Raw genomic sequence first — 20,804 nt, 5'->3', positions numbered from 1 at the left:
ATTACTAATTTAAAAATCAATACAATTGAATTATAAAAAAGAGTTATAGGTACAAAAGAGAACACATGGAATTAAATTCACGGTTGGCATCTACTAAGCCAGCAGTGAACTTGGCCTACTAAGCTGGTTGGACAATGAAGGAAAAAAGAGATGTATGTGGGGAAGAGTGGGCTGTTCCAAAGCATCTCTCTGGGTGACAATTATGAAAGAGAGCTAACCGATTGTAATGAAGTATAGTAAGCATTATAAATCCCTTTAAAGAACAAATCAACAACCAAACCGTACTGTTATAGACCTGGTCAAGCTCCCTCGGCTGGAGCAGGTTGCTGTGCTTGGATCCACATCCTGGATCCAGCATGCGTCTGAGCTCCCATCACCATTTCTCAGCAGACTTCAGCCAGTCTCTGGCCATTTGGACATACTTCTAGGGCATAGATTGTCTGTTACAACTTCCAGGGAATGGTATCATGTGGTTCAACTGCTCTAGGTTCCCAGCACCAGTGCTGATCCCCCCCCCAAGTGCCCTAGTTGTTCACGCACAGTCACAACAGAGCTTCATCTGGTTTACTCTGGGTACCCTGGTTTTTAGCATAACTCTTCAGGGACTCCTGACTTTTGCAGACTATTGCAAGAACACAGACTTCGAAAAAGGAATTCCAAACCAATCTCACTTTACTCATAGACAACGCAAGAGATACACAGATCAATGGGGAGAGAGGGGAAACAAAATTTGCATGCAAATACCTGCCTCAGTTTCCTCACCACACCAAGAGTCCTTTGGGAATTGGTCAGTATCTGTTCAGTCCAGGATTCTGCTGCATCCCAGCCCATCCTATCCTTTCCCCTCCCTCATTCCTTCCTACTGCTCAGTCTTGCCTTCTTGTTCTGGTCAGTGAGAGAGCTACTCAGCAGACCTTGTCCTTTTATAACTTCCAGTCCTGTCTGTCAAGTGACTTCCCTGGTCAGCCTCAAACCCCCATCAAATGATCAAAGCACCCTATCAGATGTGGAGTCAAAGAATTAATCATAGAATTGATTAATAGAATGCCTGGCCTGAAATTGATCATAGAAGGCCTGGCCTGAAGTTGTAGCCTGAAACTGAAATAGAAGCCCCAGGTTGAACCATTAACAGGATGCCCCAACTGAAACTAAGATAAAGATGCTAAAATCCCACAGGATGTCTCTGAGATCACATTCTAAATGTTAATTCTCTGTTGGAAGCCTTAGGCCCTTTAAAGTTTGTGAACAGACATCTCCTGTTCTGATAAGTATCAGTACGTGCACCCCTGTCTTCCTGGCCCCATAGGAAGTTACTCCATACAAATTAGTATTTTAACATGTATTGTGTAGCCACCCATCTTCGGGTGATAGCCAGGGTACCTGAAAACCACATTGTATAATCAAATGGCTCTTTGGTCTTTCCTGTGAAAACATCTGGCGTACCCCATTGTACATATAATTGTCTTTCCTGTTAAGTATAAACTCTTAATCAAATTCCACTATACAATCAACATGTAAATGAACCTAAGCAACCCCTATATAAGTCTTTTGTTTCTGGTAACCAGGTGAAGTACATTTGCCCAGTGTCCAGACAAGCTGCTTGACTTCTCTGTAGCCACTTGGGTTTTTCCCATGGCTATAGTATTTCCCATAGCTATGGTTATTTGATTGTGTGTGTGTGTCACAATTAAAGCTGCACCCGATCCAACTCTAAAATGTAGCTGTGTGATTCTTTTCCACAACACAGATGATCTGTTGGTTGGTCATCAGCCCACCTGGTAGAGCAGGTTTCCCTGGGCAGTAGACAGCTCTTCGTCTTTCCATTTGAAAAGAAGGTTATCAAGGTTTAATGACCCTCCCTTGTTAGCCCTTTGCTAAATGCAAGAATTTATCCTGACCCTCTATTTCAGCTCATTATGTATGTTGCAGAGCTATGGTGAAGAACAGTTTTACAGTTAAAATGGCCCTCCCAAAAATAAAATGGAGTTTGCAGATTGATATAAATAGATGGAGACATATGGGTTTGAATGAGTCCTTTCAGCTCTGATTGTTGGGCAGACCAATTTAAGGAACTCTTTAGAATCTTCCCATGCATCTAGATGTCCAGGAAAGTTGAAGGAGCAAATATGCTATCCACTGTGGCCCATCTAGAGGAGTTACTACAAGCATGTAGTGGATCCCTAATAGGAAATTTACATGAATTCACCATTCCAACTCCCACTCTAAGCAGCTCTGCAATTCCCAGTGCACAACAGGCTGATGCGTATCCTAGATAAGTCAGTCCACTGCACCACCATAATAAAGGGGTTGCATGAAGTAGAAGGCTGATTATTTTGCCTAAAGAAGGAGAATCACTAGTTTTCCTATCTTGCCATTTATGATGATATTAGGGATATCATGGAATGCTGTATTCTGGGAGCATCTTTGAAAGATATGCTGGCAAACGACCTGCAGAGTGCTGACATCAAAGATTTAACTGCTTCCTTATGCTGGTGAAACAAATCAATGTCCATATTCCAGTTTACTTACATTAAAGCTTACTGCTGTTTTCTGCAGTGAGGATGAGGAGGGGAAACCCAATTACTAGATGAAATAAAAATTAAAACTAAGGGTTTCCTCACAGATAGAAAATGAAATTAGAGACAAAGGGCTAGCTTCTCAGCTGATGTAAAAGCTTTTGACTTCAGTGGAGTTATGCTCATTTATAACAGTTGAGAATCTGACAATAGGCATTTAATTTACAGTGAATTTCTTTTATCTTTCCCCTTTACTCCTGTTTCCTCCTACAACTGGTTACATGCCAGCAGCTCTAATGCTAATCATCAAACCCATACAAAATTGTATAACCTAACTACCTTTTTATGTTAAAAAAAATAACTAGCAATTCTGATAAGTATACTTTAAAAAAAGAATTGTCAAAATCTGTACCATGCCTACAAACAGAATTGGAAAAGATACAGTTTACAAATACAGCAGAATTTCATCTTCTTAAATGAAAAGGGGTCAGAATTTCTTCAGATTATAAGGGGTTTAGAGAAAAGTAGTTTTTTCAGGGGAAGGGGTGGTTCATACAGATGGATGTTGGAGTGTCTGGGATAACTCTTTTTTAATTTCTTGGTAAGCAGCCAGATATTCTAATAATGGACACCTAAATAGCCAAACATTACCTGAATTTAGACAATGAGGATTTTCAGATAAAAGTATTGTATTTATGGCTGATATTATTTCACTACTATGAAAAAAAAAAACCCAGCACTTTAAGAAAAAAATCCTATTCTTCAGAGGCTAGTACTTGAACAGAACTGAAGCTGAACAGTAATTGTATTTTGCACTTATATAAACCTTGCCTGCTACTTCCCATCAAAGTTGCTGGCTGTAAATCAAATACAGTAGCCTTATATTCTTAATAGTTTGGGGTGGGGAGGAGAGGAACAAAAACTGCTATAGAAATAGGACGTTGTTACTGTTAATCTTCAACCACTATTTCCTCCTCTTTCAGATCTGAAGTTAGAATACTTTGGCATTGTGATGTGTTTACAAGAAGAGGATATTGTGTAAATGGTAACAGACGCTTGATATGTTAGGCTTGCCAATATTTTGGAGCCTTGTCAGGCCAATACGATTATTGAATAGACCTGAAACTTTTGAGTTGCTTGTGAGGGAGGGAGCAGGGGAACGGGGGCTGGGATAGCCAGATCTAGATGAGGGGCAGTGGGAACATGAGAAGAAAAGGAGCTGAAGGGTGAGGGCTTAAAGTAGAGGAACGGCGAATGAGGGGCTGTGTAAGTGGGGGATGAACGGGGTGGAAGGCGGAATGGAGAGCTAGAAAGAGTCCAATAAGAGCCTGAACTGAGGAACTAGACGAGGAAAGACAGTAGAGATGGGGACCCTAAATGCAGGGGTAGGGGGGAAGTTACAGGGGACAGGGGTCGATAGGGATGGAACATAGGCGGTCGGGAGCGATGGGGTGGGTGAGATGGGGGGGCTGAGGATGGTGAGGGGAGAGCTGGGTGTTGACTGCGGTTGGGGACGACGGAGTCTGGGGAGGGAGATGGTTGAAGGGGGTGGACTGGGCGTGGGGAGGACGGGAGAGGGGGATGGGATGAACTGGGGAAGGGGCAGGGGTTGAAAAGGGACCTTGCCCTCTCGGTGGCATCGGGCGCAGCGGCAGGTGGCCCCGGGGGGCGGGGTTGTGCGGGGCGGGGCCAGGCAGCCCCACCCCTCGGTCTGCCATTGGCGCGGGGCTCTGGGGGTGTGGGCGCCTCCGGGCCTCCCCACAAAGCGCCCGGCCAGCAGGTGCGGAGAGGGTGGGGGACGTTGGCCGGACGCGGCGGCAGCATGCAGACCTGTGCCCTGTGGTGGGGGCGGCTCGTGGGCCGGGGGGCCGTTCAGCACCTGCCTCTCGGGGGCGCCCTGGCGGGGAGGAAACAGCCGGGCAAATGGGGATGGCGGGGGCAGCAGAGCGCGGCCGGGGCCAACAGGGCCGCCGCCTCGGGATCCTCCCGATACATCGAGCAGCTCCTGCCCAGGCACGATGACTTCTCTGAGCGGCATATCGGGCCCGGGGACAAAGAGAAGCGGGAGATGCTGCAAACTGTGGGTCTGGCGGTAAGTCCGCGTGGGCTCATCCCCGCAGTGCCCCCTGTGCTCCCCACTCTGCCCCATCTCTCTCCCACCCCTCAGCGCCGGTGTGCCTCAGCCTGGTGCCCCGGTGTTTCCCTCTCCCGCTCCTCTCCCCTACCCCGTTGTGCGTCTTTACATCCCACTCAAACCACTTCACCGTCGGATCCTCCCCCCTCTGCCTCACCCTGCATCCTAAGGGAAATTCCTGAGTTAGGTGCACAACAGCAATAAGTGTAAAGTCGAGAAGACCCGGCTGATTACGAAATGGATCTCAACAAAGGTCCCACTAGAGATTTAATGGGAGTCTGTAAAGGGAAGAGTTTTGTGTGTGTGTCAGACAGGCTATCAAACATAAAGCTGTAATTTGCTGGGTAACTCATGATGCTTTCATGAATGTCTTATGTTTTCAGAGTATCGATGAGCTGATTGATAAAACCATTCCTGCCAGCATCCGCCTGAGAAGGCCCCTGAAGATGGATGACCATATTTGTAAGTGACCATTTCATCTTGGAGCCCAGTAGGAGCTTTGTGTAAAATCTCTCCCTCCTTGCCCTTGTTGCTTCTGGTCTAATTAATCAGTATTAAAATAGCTCAGCAGAAGATTAGACAGTTTGCTTTCCTTGATCCCTGTAATTAGTTTTATGACTAAAATTGTGTAAAAACTGTAACAAAAAACTCACTCATTTGAAGTAAAATGTAATAACAAGCAAGAACAATCATACCAGTATTGGTCTTCAATTTGTGATGTTGTGCCTAGTTGTAACAGTAGGTTGGCTGCATAAAATTACCTGTTGTTTTTACATTTAAAACAAATATGAAAACTTTTATGGCAGCATGAGACTATCTGCAGATGTGTTTTGAGTTAACTGAAGCACAGTAAACCTTGGCATGCTCTGAAAGCACTGTGTTATGGATTGAAAATGGCTTTTCATAACTCTGAGTCACCCTAGCACCGGTTATTGGCAAACTGCATCTCTAAAATTGTTATCTCCTATTATTTCAGTAAGTATTTTTATGCTGAGTGACACTTTTGGAGGCCTGTTGTTCAGAATTTGCGTCTTTAAATAAAATACCAAAAACAGACTTGGAAGCTTCTGTACTATAGATAAACTAATGCTGATATTTTGAAGTTTAGTCTGATTTTTCTGGAAATTGATCCACACACTAGGGTGATAACGTGCAATTTTAAAAACTGGAACAGAAATTCAGCATAGCATGTGAAACAAAATGTGCTCTTTTTATAATTTTGTAAATGCAGAACTCTTCTTGATGAAAACCTGTTTGTAATATTTCAACACAGCAGAAGTTTTTTCTAGTTGAATTAGTCACCTGAAATGGTATTTAACTTGGATATAGAGGTTACTTTTAATAGTAGCCTGAATCTCAACTATAACAGTACTAATGGGCACTAGTATAATTCAGTAAGCTTTGAGTTATGACATGTGCTGCTAGTGTGCTGGGGGAATTTGTAGATTTCAATTCCTTACAACTAAGGAGTTCTCAAATCTTCAATTTGAGGGAACATTTTAAAAATATACAATTACAGTAGTACATAAAGACCATAATAAATATTTACGAACATCTTCCTGGAAAACACACTGGTGCCAAAAACGTTTTAAAGTCTGCTTGGCTAAACATTTGCACTGAATTTTGAAAGCTTAAAGAGCCTATCATCCTGAAAATCACTACATCAATATCATCATCTTTTAGCTTATATTGTGTTTAAAATATTAGCAAGTAGGAAAATGATTTTGATTCCTCTTGCTCCCTTTTAATACTGCTAATCAGCAAATTGTAATTTGAGTGTAAACTTTAGGCCCTGCAGCTTCTGTAAGTTTTCTGGCCAGTTCAATCTGGTTAGTTTGAGATGACATCACAGAAAAGCAGCAGCAGCCAGAATGAACAGCTAGGAGAACTATAGCCTGAAAAGACTGCTTCTAGACTGAAGTAACACAATATAATGAAAAATGTCTTTATTATTTCAAATATTTTATATAAAGCTCTTTGATGCAATGTTGTATTTTATTTTTAAATAACTTTTCCCACCTCTCAAAAAGAGTGGATGATTTTAAACTCCTCCTCACTATCTTCATGATTTGCATAAGTAAGGATAATTTAATATCTCCTTAATGGTGACATAGCCTAGTCAGTATATTCTAGGATTGGAATATCTCTTCTTTATTAAAAGTCAAAGCATATTTGTAACTTGTGTTCTCAAACTTGTCAGATAATTTTAAACCTGTAAAGGAACTGAAGTAGAACCTCATTAATGCACACTTCTTAAAATAACTCACATACAAAGCAGTTTCTCCCCACTTCTCAAAGATTTAATCGTAATAGAAAACTTCATTACAGCATCCGCTAAGACTTACTGAATATGCAACACTACATTTACTGAAAAATTATAAGTGATAGTTTATTTTGACAACTATGTTAAATTATTTACAAACAAAATACATTTTATCTTTTCTATAATGTGCTCACATGCTAATTTGTATAATTAATTTATAATGGATCTCCAGTCACTAGAATGAATTATTGATGTTCTATCATAACTATTTGCTGTCTGAGGCAGGCAAATAACGGCTGGAAATATTTTCTTCATAAGACCTCCTTTGCTAACATCTTGTTTGGTTAACTTGAGACTGGTTCAGTTGTTACCCTATTTTATCTTTTCTAGTATATTAAAAAACAGATTCTTGAAAAGTAAACTTTAGAGGAATACAATTGATGATTGCGTACTACTTTCTGTTAAACAGTGACCCTTAAAAACCTCGACAATTCTGATTTAGTTTAGGTTTGTACTTGTGAACTGGAAATTTCCAGCACTCCAGAGGTCCACCTGGGAGGCAGAAGGGGACTAAGATTGTACAATTTATTCCTTGTTCTAATTGTGTGGTTTAAACATGTGAGTAACAAATTTGTACATTTGCCACGTCAACATGTTTACGTATCAAAAAAGCCTGTGTAGTAGTAGATGATGTTGCATGGCACTTTGTACCCAAGTGTACTGACAGTTTCCTTCTATGATGATGAGGAAACAATAAAATGTGATTTGGAGGAAAGAGTACCTACTATGTTAATTGAAAATCTAAATTTGAGGAGTTCTGCAAAAGACCCATGTTAAAGTTGCCATTCTTTTCCTCAGTTAATCCCATCTCCTTGAAATATATTTGTATATATTCTCCAGTTCATTAGAGCACAAAACTTTCATTTATGTCTTCTATGTTTTTCTTATTTCCCCTTGTTTGAATTACTATTTTGATCCAATCCCCACATGGGATTCAGAAATAGCTTTTCCCATTTTTGCATTGCCATTTTTTCCTCCTACTCCCCCTCATCCCCTAACTTCTGTTATGATTGGGCAGTATGAGAATCTGTATACTTTTGAAATGTGGCAAGCAGGTTTTTCTATTTCATATCTTCCTTTGTATTGGTGGTAGAAGACTATATTTGTTTAAACATCTATTAAAAAGCTCTGTCTAAAATTGTGTAACTTTGTACTAAACATCTTGTACACAGAACAGCTAGATCAATCTTGCCTCCTAGCTAATGAGCCAGTGTAGGGAAGGCTGTCTTTCCAGCTATCCTGTGGAACTTTTTATAGAAATGTGGTGTGTATGTATGTTATTATTTCCCTTTAATGTATAGGATATGTGTGGAAAGTCATTTGTTTGAGAATTAAATGTAATTTAAAATATGTTAGATGAACTCTTTTTTTAAAAAAAAAACAAAAAAAAAAAACAAAACCTCCCAATCATTTTCCCTTTCCCAACAATTCACAAAATGTACACAGAATTTTCACATCTTATGTGGCAGTGGGGCAAGCAATTTTTACTAGTCCTTTAGTTCAACGGTAATTTTAAATAGCTAACTCTTTCCTAATGTGGCTGTTTGGAATAGGTCAATAGTCTTTTTGTGTAATGGCTTTTTAAAAATATACATAGAATGTTTTTACTCCAGAGAATAGGTATCAGTTCAGGAAAGCACTGAAGCATGCGCTCAAGTCCCACTGAAGTCAAAGTTTGGGTTGGATGCACATCTCAAAAATCCACTCGCCCAAAGGAAGCGAGAATTGAGTGCCTTCAACTTCTGCCTTATTTAAGCTTCTGGTTGTGGTATACCTTTTTGGGCCTCATCTATGTGGGAATTTTTTTTTTCAGACTAAGATTTGGGTGGTGGTATAATTATATTGGCTTATATTCAGACTATGTGAACACTTATTCTATTGTGGGTATTGCTTTACATCTAGTTTACATTACTTAGCAAAGGATTTAAACTAAACTGAATAAAAACCATTCATCCTGCAATAAGAGTGTTAACACAGGAGTTTATACATGTATAGCTGATAAAATGTTCCTCTGTAAAGAAGGCCTTGATATTAGCTAAGCATAACTGATGCAGTAATAAAGATGATCTCCCAATGATATATGAGGTGGTATGGCTCTGGAGGGAGGGTGTGTGGCTTTGGGCACTTGTAGTTAATTTGAAGTACATTATTTCAAGCCATGGTTAGATGTGGTAATTGCAAAGATGCAGAAGACTTGTCTGCATTATAGCTTCCACAGTTGTTACCATCAGTGAAACTGCTCTAGAAGTGAGAACTATAAGTTCTAAATTCCATAGATCATGTCTGTACTATAGACTTTTGCAAGAATAGCAATGTCAGGGGTGTTAAGAGGTGTGATCCCCTTCCCCTCTCTAACCAACATAACTATGCTGGCAGATGCCTCTGGTGATGCAGTTATATCAACAAAGCTTCACTTTCTCAATTATTGCTTTTTTCGCTTCAGGGTGGTGGAATAAGCTGGTCAGGTAAAAGCACAGCTTTGCCATTATAAGATACATCAATGCTAGGAGAGTTTTTTCTAGTATAGTATACTGGTGTTCCCATAGTGGTAAAGTGTCCCTAATGTAGATGTGGCCGTTGTGTAGATAAGGCCAATGGGTGGACCGAAGATGGTGAAGGAAATGTCATTGTCATGGTAAATGCTAAAAGATCTCTTACTCAATGCAGTGTGAAGTTTATTATTAAATAATAGAGATTCTTTCCAGAGGAAAGAGACCCTGGCACTGGCTTCCCGTCCCCAACCGAAATCCAGGGTGCACAATGTCCTTAACAATTCCCTCTCTCCTGCTGGCACCCGTGATGTTCCACATCATTAAGTATAAATAAAGTTAAATTGAGCACTCTCCTTACCTTTTTGTTGTTCAGTGCAGTGTCTCTATTTTCTGTCAATTTAGATTGTTAGTTTAGTGGGCGAGGGACCATGTCTAGGAAGTTTTAACTACTAAAACATTATTTGACTTTGCATAAATTAATTGTGAATTAAGGTGTTATAATTTCACGCGAGGTGTCTTTGATTGTCATTACATCACCGGAGTGAAATGAGTATTGTGTGAATTCACCATAACAGATTGTTAGTTGGCATTTATTTTGGTTATGACTTAGTCTCAGATCCATGCCATGAGCAGTTACAATTCCCACTCTTCTGCTGTCTGTTCTGTAATGTCTGTTACTGCTGTCCTCCATCCCTGCCTTTCAGTGTTATTTGACCAGTGGCCACAACTTTATTGCCAGCAGTGCCATTTCCTCCTACTCTGGCACTTCTCCATCCAAGACTGCCAGAAAGTATTGCCACTCCAGTATTGTTGATTAAATGAATCTGAGCTTACTTGCATAGACTGGTGCCTGTTCATTTAAAACATTCCAGGAGTGGGCATCCTTATTGACATGTTGTGAGAGTGTTCTAGCACCATTTATCATACTAAGATAATTGTGTTACCTGGACCTTAGTGACAAAGAGGGAGAACAAAATTAAGATAAATAGAACTTTGTGGGATGAGTGGAAAGATGCAGAGATCTTTTCAGACTGTGATCTTACATAGAGTAGTGGGTCTCAAACAAGTTAAATCAGGTTGTCTAAGCAAAACTGTGAAAGAAACCATGTTGATCAAACCAAGAACTATACTGGTTTATAGCTTCTAGAAAGTATCATATCAAGTGTGTGGATCGATATGTGCTGGTGTGTGTGGGGGAGGGGGAGAGTAGAAGAAACTGGAAACTTACAGAAGGCAAGAGAGCAGTGGGAGATCTCTCTGCTAAAAAGCAGCAGCTTGTTTGTCTCCTAAGAGAGAAGTTGTGAAATCCATAAATGTTAACATTGAACTCCTGGCAGAATCTGCAGAGTTCTCTTCCATGATTCTGAGATAACAGTTCTGTGAGATCAATTAACTTTATTCTTGGTATTGCCTCTGATAATATTATATTATACACTGAATTAAGGAAATAAATAAGATCAACTGCACTTATTTATTCAGCAAGAAAAGAATTGCCAGCTAAGGTACTTGAAGGATTACTAGACTATTTTCAGTGGAGAGAGCTAAGATTAAGCATTTAATCTGTACTGCCCTACAAAACTGGAAGCAGGAGGTTGAGTATGATGGCTGACTTCCAATTGTTTCTTAATCGGTGCTCATTTATCATTTTTATTTTTCCCAGCTTGGTATGATGCTTTCTTATTTCACAACCTGGAGGGGAGAGGTTAAAAATTAAATCTATGATCTAAGACCAAAGTCTTTATAATGTAAAGTACAGATGATGACAGTATATACAAATGTTTGTGTACTGTGACAGATTCCACTAGTCTTCATACAGTCTGTCTTCAGAGAAGAGTAACAGGCAGAAGTGTCATTCTACTTGAAAACAAATTACTAGATGTCCTGATTTTATAGGGACAGTCCTGATATGCAGGACTTCATCTTATATTGGCATTTATTACCCTCACCCTCTCTCATCCCAATTTTTCACATTTCCTATCTGGTCACCCTATTTTCAAGGTCTGTGTATTCAGTGGCAAACTGGACCCCTGTTCTGTAACAAGCTCCCTAGATTTGGCAGCTCTCTGGTATAGCAAAGTGGAAATTCTCTGACAATTCAAGTTGAGAAACGCAATTTTAAAATTTAATATAAACCACTGCAGTAACCTTCTTTATCTCTAGTAAATTAATTTCTGTCACTCACACGGTGAGCTGACACATTAAAGGTGAGGCTGAAACCTAGACTCCCTTAACTAGTCTACCTTTCAGTCCAGGACCATGTACTGGGAATATATGACTAGGAACCAGGCTTGCAGCAGGATATAGAAAAACTGAAGCCTGAGTCTAGTCAGGGGAGTGACTCAAAGGAGCAGGAGATCTTTGGGAGCTGCTTTATACTGAGGGTATGTCTACACTGCCAACTCCTCGGAGATTGATGCAGTGGGATCAAGTGAGCAGGTTGTGGAGACCCGCTCAGTAGATCCCAGAAGTGCTCTCTAGTCGATGCCATTAATTCACCTCCCCGAAAGGAGTAAGCCTGCGTCAACTGGAGGATGTCTCCTGTGAATGCAGCACAGTGAAGATGCTGCAGTACGGCAAAGTAACTAAGTCAACGGGAGATACGCAAGCTACATTATGTAGCTTGCGTATCTCCTGTTGACCGTTGGCAGCAGTGTAAACTCTCCCTAGTTCTGAGGCAGAAGGCTAGGGGGAGCAAGTTTACTGGGAGTGAAGCCTCAGCAGGAACAGGCATAAGAACTCTGCACCCAGGATTATGATCCAGTAGAAGGCTGAGTGGAAGATTTATGGTGTTTTGAATCTTGTTAATATACCAGCTTCTAGAGGCGGGAGCACTATTATGCCAACACCCACATTGTGAAATCTGTTTAACTGGGGAAGAAGGCATACTAAGTCAATAGCAGCATCTGAAGCCAGACAGGGTAAGCTCCTGCTACAGTCACCACATCTTCAGTTCTTGATATGCCACAACAATTTATAGACAAGGCATAACGGCATGAGAAATTGAGGTGGAGTGGAGAAGCTGGAGATTGACAGCTAGGCAGGAAACTGTTAGGGGTGTTGGCAATTTCAGACAATTTAGGGTTGTAACATGAGCACAATAGTTAGTGGTTTCTCCTAAAAACAGTCTGCAGTGTAATAGCTAGCACTATTGACGCTTTAATGCTTAGTGGGTTTCAATATTAGCACCCAGATCCACCGTTTTAGATTAACTGTGGACGTAAAAGAAAATGACGCCATTTCTTTACAGACGGTTCACATTTTCAGTTGTCTTCACAACCTAAAGGGCTAGAAACCATAATATTTTAAAATGAGTTAATATTCTAGAGCTCAGATTTTCAGGCAAGAGAATCAAGGAGTACATGGTCCCTGTACATGTCTATATTCCTTGAGTTTGGAGTCCCAGGAGGATTGCAAGTGAAAACAGAGGACAAAAAGACTTGCAGCCAAGAAGAACAAAATGGGACAGGCTGGAGAATTGCACCAACACTAGGAAGAGGCAGATCTATGTAATTGGAGACTCCCTACTAAGAAGAACAGACAGGCCTGTCACTAGAGCTGATCTGGAGAACAGAAAGGTGTGCTGATTAACAGGAGCTAAGGTATTGGATGTAGACTGGGGGTTAAGACGATCCTAATGGGAGCAGGAAAGAATCTACTGATTGTCCTTCATGTGGGAACAAATAATACTGCTAGATTCTTGCTGGAATTCATCAAGGGAGACTGCCAAACTGGGGAAGATGCTTAAAGAAATGGAGGCTCAGGTGATCTTCATTGAGATTCCACCTGTCCGTAGTGGAGGAGAGTGAAAAGAAGACAAAATTATGATGATCAACAGATAGCTTAGGCAGTGGTGCTGTAAGGAGGGCTTTGAGTATGTTTGACCTCTGAGAGGCATTCACAGATAGAGGACTGTTCCACCAAGGAGGGAGGGAAGTAGACTACTGGGGAGATGGTTGAGAGATGCTCGTGTAATTGTCACTCCTGCTTCTAAATATTGAGCAGGAGGAAAATCAAGTAAGAGGATACCGCAATAGAGAAAGGAACAACAAAAGATAGGAGAATGGACATCAAGAGGAAAGAAAGTGTCAGGACCACTGACAGTGTCTGTCAGGTAGGTGATACTGGCAGTAGAATGACTGTATCTAATCGAGCGAGAATCTGGGGGAATGCCAAGCAGAAACAACTAGAATGTCTGTACACCAATGCAAGGAGCCTGGATAACAAAATGGAGGAACTAGAACTACTGGTATAGGAAGTGAAACCATATATTATAGGTAGAACCCTGCACACATCTGGGATCCACATCTGTGATAATTAACTTGTATCTGTCCCACAATCCGTACTCCGCCTTATATCTGGATCTGCATCCATATCCTCTAGAGTATCTGTTCTAAACTTGGGGTCTGTGGCCTCTTGGGGGAGCCATGAGCTGGTTTCAGGGACCCTGTGGGGCAGAAGGTTGGAGCCCTAGTGCCCCCACCCTGTGGGTTTCGGGGCTTTTGCCCTGTTGAGGGGGAGTGCACTGTGACTAGGAGCTTCTGCCTGATGGGGGGACCCCATGGACCCCCTGAAACCAGGTCGTGGTCCCCTGGGAGCTGTGGACCCCTGATTGAAAACTGCTGCTCTAGAGCCCTGTGCAGATACACAAATTTGGATCTGCATCCAATCCACGATCTGCAAAGATGGTAAAAATACAACTGCATCTGCGGATGCAGATATCTATGGATATAAAGCAGATATCCATGGATTTGCAGGGCCCTAATTATAGGGATAACAGAAACATGGCGGAATAGCAGCTATGACTGGAGTACAGGTATTGAAGGGTATGTGCTGTTCAGGAAAGTCCAGAATAAAGATAAAGGTGATACCTTTATCATTAATATATTATGCTAAACTCTAAATAAATTAGAAGTGATGGAATGGATAAAACAATCTGTTTGGGTCAAAATCATGCTGGGGAAGAAAACTAACAGAGGCTTCACTGGGATAGTGCTTGGGGTCTGCTACAGATCCCCAGGCTCCAATTTAGATATGGATAGAGACCTTTTCAATATAGTTAATGAAATAAATACTCCCATAATCACACATTTCCCAGTAGACTTCAATTTCCCTAATATTGATTGAAGGACAAATGCTACCAATAATGGTAGGACCCAGATATTCCTGGATGTGATAGCTGACAGATTTCTTCACCAAATAGTCACTGAACCAACAATAGGTGATGCCATTTTAGATTTAGTATTGGCAAGTAGCTAGGGCTTCATAGAAGAAATGGTTGTAGAGAACAACCTTACTTTGAGTGATCATGAGCTAATTCACTTTAAACTACATGGAAGGATAAACAAAAATAGTCTGCAACTAGGTTCCATGATGTTAAGAGGGGAAACCTTGAAAAATTAAGGCAAGTGGACTGGACTGAAGAACTCAAGGATCTGAATGTGGAAGAGGCTAGCAATTATTTTAAGTCAAAGTTGCAGAAACTATCCAAAGCCTGCACCCCAAGCAAGGGGAAAAAATTCATAGGGAAGGCTTGCAGACCAAGCGGGATGATCAAGCATTTCAAACAGGTTATTAAGAGAAAGCAGAAAGCCTAAAAGTAATGGAAGATGGGATAGATCAGCAAAAAAATCTACCTCCTGGAGGTCAGAAAGCATAGGAGAAAAAGTGAGAACCACCAAAAGCCAAGCAGAATTGGACCTTGTGATAGTAAAGTTTCTTTAGCTATATAAATAAAAAGAAAAAGAGGAAAGAACTGGGACCGCTAAACAATAAGGCTGTGGTGGAGATTCAAGATAATTTAGGTATGGCCCGATACCTAAATGAATACTTTGCCTCAGTTTTTAATAAAGGTAATGAGGAATTTAACGTTGTGTCAGGGTGGCTAATGGGAATGAGGATATGGAAGTAGGAATTACTACATGTGAAGTGGAAGTCAAACTCCAGTTTAATGGGACCAAATCTGGGAGCCCAGATAATCTCCATCCAAGAATATTAAAGAAACTGGCATATGAAATTGCAAGCCCAATAGTACGGATTTTTAATGAATCTGTAAACTTGGGGACTGTTCCCTCTGACTGATGAATGCTAATATAGGACCAATTTTTAAGAAGTGGGAGGGGAGGAAAGAGATCCAGGAAACTCCAAACCCCTTAGTTTGACCTCCGTTGTATGCAAGATCTTTAAACAAATTTTGAAAGAGAAGGTAGTTCGGTAGCAAATACCTTCAATGCCTGGAGATGGCATGCTAGATGGGGAGGGCTCTGAGTTATTACAGAGAATTCTTTCCTGGGTAGCTGGCTGGTGGGTCTTGCCCACATGCTCATTAACTGATCACCATATTTTGGGTTGGGAAGGAATTTTCCCCCAGGTCAGATTGGCAGGGACCCTGAGGTGTGTTTTGCCTCTCTCTGCGGCATGGGGTCTGGGTCACTTGCTAGATTGAACTGGAGTAAATGGTGGATTCTCTGTAACTAGAAGTCTTTTAAATCCTGGATTTGAGGAGTTCAGTAAATCAGCCAGAGATTATAGGTCTAGTACAGGAGTGAGTGGGTGAGGTTCTGTGGCCTGCAGTGTGCAGGAGGTCAGATTAGTGATCCCGATGATCCCATCTGGCTTTAAAGTCTGAGTTGCTCTTGTCAGAAAGGAAACATTATTCGGGGCTGGATAAATCCATGTACTTTAAGAGGGCATTCGCAAGAAAGAAATTGCTCAAGATATTGGTAAAGATACAGAGAATGACATTTAGATCACCAGTTCAGCTACAATGCAGGGCAGTTTGTATGATAATCAAGAATCATACAGCTTGACCTGTGAAAAATGTTGATGGTTTAAGGCCAGTTCCTGGCCAGAAAATATGCCCTTGACTGTAGTCACATAAAGCAGAAGACAGACTTGCTCAGCTCCTTACATCTGCTCTGTGGTCAAGTGAGGTGTCCGACTTTACCTTGCCTTTTTGCAATATATGGCAACCAACTATGCAGAACGTTGAACATGATCATGGCCTCAAAAAAGTATGTCTACACATCCTTTGGAGCCTGTGGGAGCAAGCCTCCTAGCCTGGGTCAATACACTTGGGTTAGTGGGTCTTGCACTAGCACCCTAAAGATAGCTGTGTTGACAGTGCTTTGAAGCTTCAGATCAGACTGTGAAGCCTATCAGTATGAGCCCTGCACTGTCAAGCTGGGCTGGGGGGCTAGCTCTTGCATGCTTAAAAATGTCATGTAGAGGTACCGTTGAAGTCCTGGAATGAGGGCTGTTGGAGAAGACTCAAAAATGGCCACAGGCCCAAAATGGAGTTCAGCAATTGAAAGAACTAGTAAGAGGCCCATTTTAAGAGGATAATACACACACAGGTGCATACATACACATGAAGATAGGGACAGGACAGAATGGGAAGAGAACTCTCCCACCATTGTGGGAGCAGTTCCTAATAGTGAGGTGAATGCTAGAAATAATCCCTACAAGCCCCTTTGTGATAGAGGTGGGAACGTATTCCGCCATCCCTGGTTTCAAGTTAGTATCTCTCCACCCTCACAAGAAAAAAAAAACACATCTAAGAACTGTGCTCAGGGCCATATCACTTTTCCTCTGTGACAGCCACACACAGCTATCAGCTGAAGTAACTACAGCTATACAATTGTAGTAACTGCTGCTCCTTGTGCAGCCCAGGTGAAAGAAAACAATGGACAGATAATGGAGAGGTCTCCTTAGAGGTCTGACCTTTCTCTGTTTGCTGCTGTTCATGGAGTAGACGTTTCACTTTTTGCCCTACTTCATGTGACCATCCATAGTCTACTTAACTCTAGAAATGTTGTGCTCATTTAACTTTGATTTTTAAATGAATGTAGTTAAACTGGTGCGACTCCGATGTGGATACACTCAGATCGATCTAACTCTTGCTTAAATTGCTTTGGTTTAATTCAGAAACCTATCAATGCAATCTAAATTGATTTGGCTGAGGATTAAACCATTTTACATGCATCTAGAGTAGGAGTTTTCACCAGTTTAACTAAACTGATTCTTTATATAAACAAGATCCTTGTCTTACACAAAAAGTACTGGTTTAACTAAACTAAATTTAAAATCAACCAGCCTGAAGTGCAGTCCCCATACACTGTCTTCTGGGGTTTATGTGCCATTGGTGAGGGAGTCTTAAATGTTTGTCTTTAATGAAGAAATTGCAGTCAAGTTCTTAACAAAATGATTGTTAGTGCTCCTGTTAAATTTATTAATTAATAGTACAATAACTATATTTACAGGGTGGCATTTGTGTAAATATTCAAGAAAATTAATTTTCATTGGCATGCAATCAAATCTATGCATTTTTCCTGCTGTTTTTAACTTTTCTGAGATGTTGTATGTTTTTGCATTGAAGCTGAGAGTTTAATTGAATAGAACTCTGCTGTTTACTTTCTTAATGGATTTAATATCCAGGCTTTGGGCTGTTCTACACTAGAAAGTCAGAATGACTGAGCTACAGTGCTCAGGAGTGTGGAAAAATCTACATCCCTGAGCTACATAGTTAAGCTGACCTAAGATCCTGTGTAGACAGCGCTAGGAAGAATTCTTCCATATGCCTACCTAGCAACTGTCAGAGAGGTGGATTATCTATGGCGACAGGAGACCTCTGATGATGTAGGTAATGTCTATGCTGAAATGCTACAGCTATAGTCTTTCAAGTATAGACAGAGCTCTCTGTCTGGGGGGGGGGAATATTTTGGTAAGCTTTTGTACGTTTTCAATATATGTTCATATAAATACCAGTTAAGGTGACTATACATCCTGTTTTGGATGGGACAGTCCTGTTTTTAAGCTGTGTCCCGGATGTCCCGACTTTTTTTGGGGGGCGGGGGGGGGGGGGTCAAAACTGGTTATTTGTCCCATTTGCTCTTGCCAACTGATGACCATTGGCAGGCAGTCAGCCCCCAGCAGCACGGGGTTTGGGCAATCATTATCCTGTTTTTACTTTGCCAAATATTGTTACCCTACCAATGATTGTTTTGTGTGTTTTCTGCAAAACTTGATAATGAGCTGCCACTTTCTGGAAGATACCCTGCAAGCTCACATTTGAACATCCTTTGTTTGCCTGATAAGGAAAGTGTTTCTACTATGGGTTTACTGCAGTTGTCTTGCTCTTATATTGTTTGGGTGTCTTTGAGATGTGTGGAACATTCTGTGTTGGTAAACACAATTGGTACTTGAAACTTTTGAGTATTAATTAATTAAGCAAGGAGTTAAATAGATAAGAATGCAGAAAAATTGTAGAAACTTGATTCTTTCAGTTCTATAAAACATACAAAGGCAAACTTAAACTTTTCATAAATATAGTTGCTTGAAATATGGAGGGGTGCTAAAACACATGCAAGTAAAAATAAATTGCTTGATCTGTCCATTGAAAAGTATAGGAAGAGTAAGGGGGAATGAAGTTAAATTTAGAGAATGTGTTCGATAATTGTCTTGAGGCAAAAGTATATTCTGAAAATACCTTTTCAGCCAAACAGTATTTTATTCAGCTGAAAACTGAAGCAATTCACCCCCACCATTATCTGTAAAACAAGATGTAAATCTGTAACACCTTGGGCAAAAGAGATATGAGCCATGAAAGCCAGGCTAAGAAATTAATATTTGTTGTACCAGTGAAGGAAATGAATTCAAGAGATGAGGGTCTCCACTGAGAACACCCTGCTATCTAGCTTCTAGCCACTTATATCAATGACTATTATTTCTTGTTTCCAAGTTGATCGCAGCTGCTGGAGTGGTGTATGGAGAGAGGAGGCTTCCTAAATAGGCAGGGTCTAACCTGTAGTATGGCTTTATATTCCAAAGGCAATTCTTCAGTTTGTACTGCAGAATGAACAGGAATACAGTGTAACTGATGTGGTAAATTCCTTGGGCCAGTTTTTACAAAGATATTTAATTTCTTAAAGATGCAGACAGGTATTGTACATGCTCAGCAGCTTTTGTAAAGCCAACTAGGTACCTTTTTGTGCCTTTAGCTCTTAATTCCGCTGTAAAAACTGCCTCCTTGTGGTTAGGACTACCATGCAAGTGGGTAGCCATATTCTACACCACCTATGGTTTTTGAATTGGCCCATTTAAAGTGTTTTGTAGTAATCCAACCTAGTCAGAGCATGAATTCCTCTGGAAAAAGTCCATATACAGAAAGTCCCAAACACCTTAACATACAGATATAGATGAAAAAGGCACTCTTGACCATAAGGGTTTCATCCCAGTCTAAAATATTCTGAATTTATTGACCTTCAGGGCATGCTAAAATGTTCACCTCACGTTTTTTGTGAAAAAAGGTGGTGTAGCATTGATATCCTTTTGGGAAAAGTGAAATACTTCAAAGATTATTCTTTGGGTTGTTTGTTTTTGCTGTGTGAGAGTATTGATGATACCAAGGCTGCCTTGTCATAATTTTTCCCAAAAAGAGAATATTAGCGCCAATGATTAGCAAGAATGCTAGTTTTCAAGATGGCTTCCTGAGCAAGGGCCTAACAGTTTATTTGAAGGCAACTAGCATCTTTTCTTTGGGTAGGGAGGTATCATTCATCTGTCATCAGTGGATCCAATATCTCCCCATTTGACGCTATGAGCCATCAGGGAATGGATCCAAATAGCAGTTTGATGCTCTCCCATTCCTTTCCCCAGTATCTCAGTGAATAAGACTGACTGGAATTCTACCTTAGAAGATGATTTGCTCAAAAACTTCAGTCACGGACATACCGCCATGGCAGTGGCCACTTCCATTCAAATTTGATCAGTCTTGTTTGAAGTAGCTGGGAAAACAACTTCCTGAGCAGAAGCAACTAAGCATGCCTCAAGTCATTAACCTCTGGTTAAAAAAAAAAACTGTTCCAGAGAATGGGACTTGGCGAACAGAATAGTAGTAGTGGTGGGAATGGGGGAAGAATTTCACATCTGCACCGCAACTTAAACATTTTCATAATCATGTTCTAATCAGTCTGAGTTGGAATGTAAAGCTTCTTAGCATTCTAGCCTATAATGCTTAGGCATCTGACATCAACCTTCCTGGGTAGGAAGCTGGAAAAATTTGAGATCTCTTTATGACATGTTCCCTGAACCTTAATTGTGAATGATGTACAGCCTTATCTTGCTGTTGATTTCTGCCAGTTTCAGATGAGTAAAAGGTCCTTTCCTGGGCTGCCTGTATTCATCCATACATTGTGGCCCCAGAAAGTGTGTGGGGTTTAAAAAATGTCAACATTTTCCCTCTGTAGTATGGAAAATGATTGGAATCTTAGAGATTCAGGCAATGGTTTAATCTTTGGTAGTGACATTTAGTTTGTTTAACTAGCTTACATTGTGTTTAGTCA

At 40.9% G+C, this 20,804-nt stretch overlaps 1 protein-coding gene and 1 long non-coding RNA gene across 4 annotated transcripts in view; both read left to right on the top strand.

The window, feature by feature from the left end:
• LOC137156354 (uncharacterized) overlaps nucleotides 1–3,881 on the top strand; it is a 53,692-nt gene extending 49,811 nt beyond the window's left edge. For all 3 annotated transcript variants that reach the window (XR_010920741.1, XR_010920743.1, XR_010920742.1), the window contains exon 3: nucleotides 3,500–3,881. This is a non-coding gene — a long non-coding RNA (uncharacterized lncRNA). The remainder of the gene's footprint in view (nucleotides 1–3,499) is intronic.
• Nucleotides 3,882–4,285: 404 nt separating this feature from the next.
• GLDC (glycine decarboxylase) overlaps nucleotides 4,286–20,804 on the top strand; it is an 89,722-nt gene continuing 73,203 nt past the window's right edge. Inside the window, exons 1-2 of the mRNA XM_067553075.1 lie at nucleotides 4,286–4,608; nucleotides 5,034–5,112. Coding sequence (XP_067409176.1) covers nucleotides 4,339–4,608; nucleotides 5,034–5,112 — 349 coding nt within the window. The 5' untranslated portion in view covers nucleotides 4,286–4,338. The remainder of the gene's footprint in view (nucleotides 4,609–5,033; nucleotides 5,113–20,804) is intronic.

Source organism: Emydura macquarii, unplaced genomic scaffold (genome assembly GCF_026122565.2).
Source record: "Emydura macquarii macquarii isolate MOO-44397 ecotype Brisbane River unplaced genomic scaffold, CSIRO-AGI_Emac_v2 contig_1451, whole genome shotgun sequence".
Lineage (NCBI taxonomy): Eukaryota > Metazoa > Chordata > Testudines > Chelidae > Emydura > Emydura macquarii.
The sequence above is the reverse complement of the archived record's forward strand: the minus strand, read 5'-3'. Positions and strand labels throughout refer to the sequence as shown.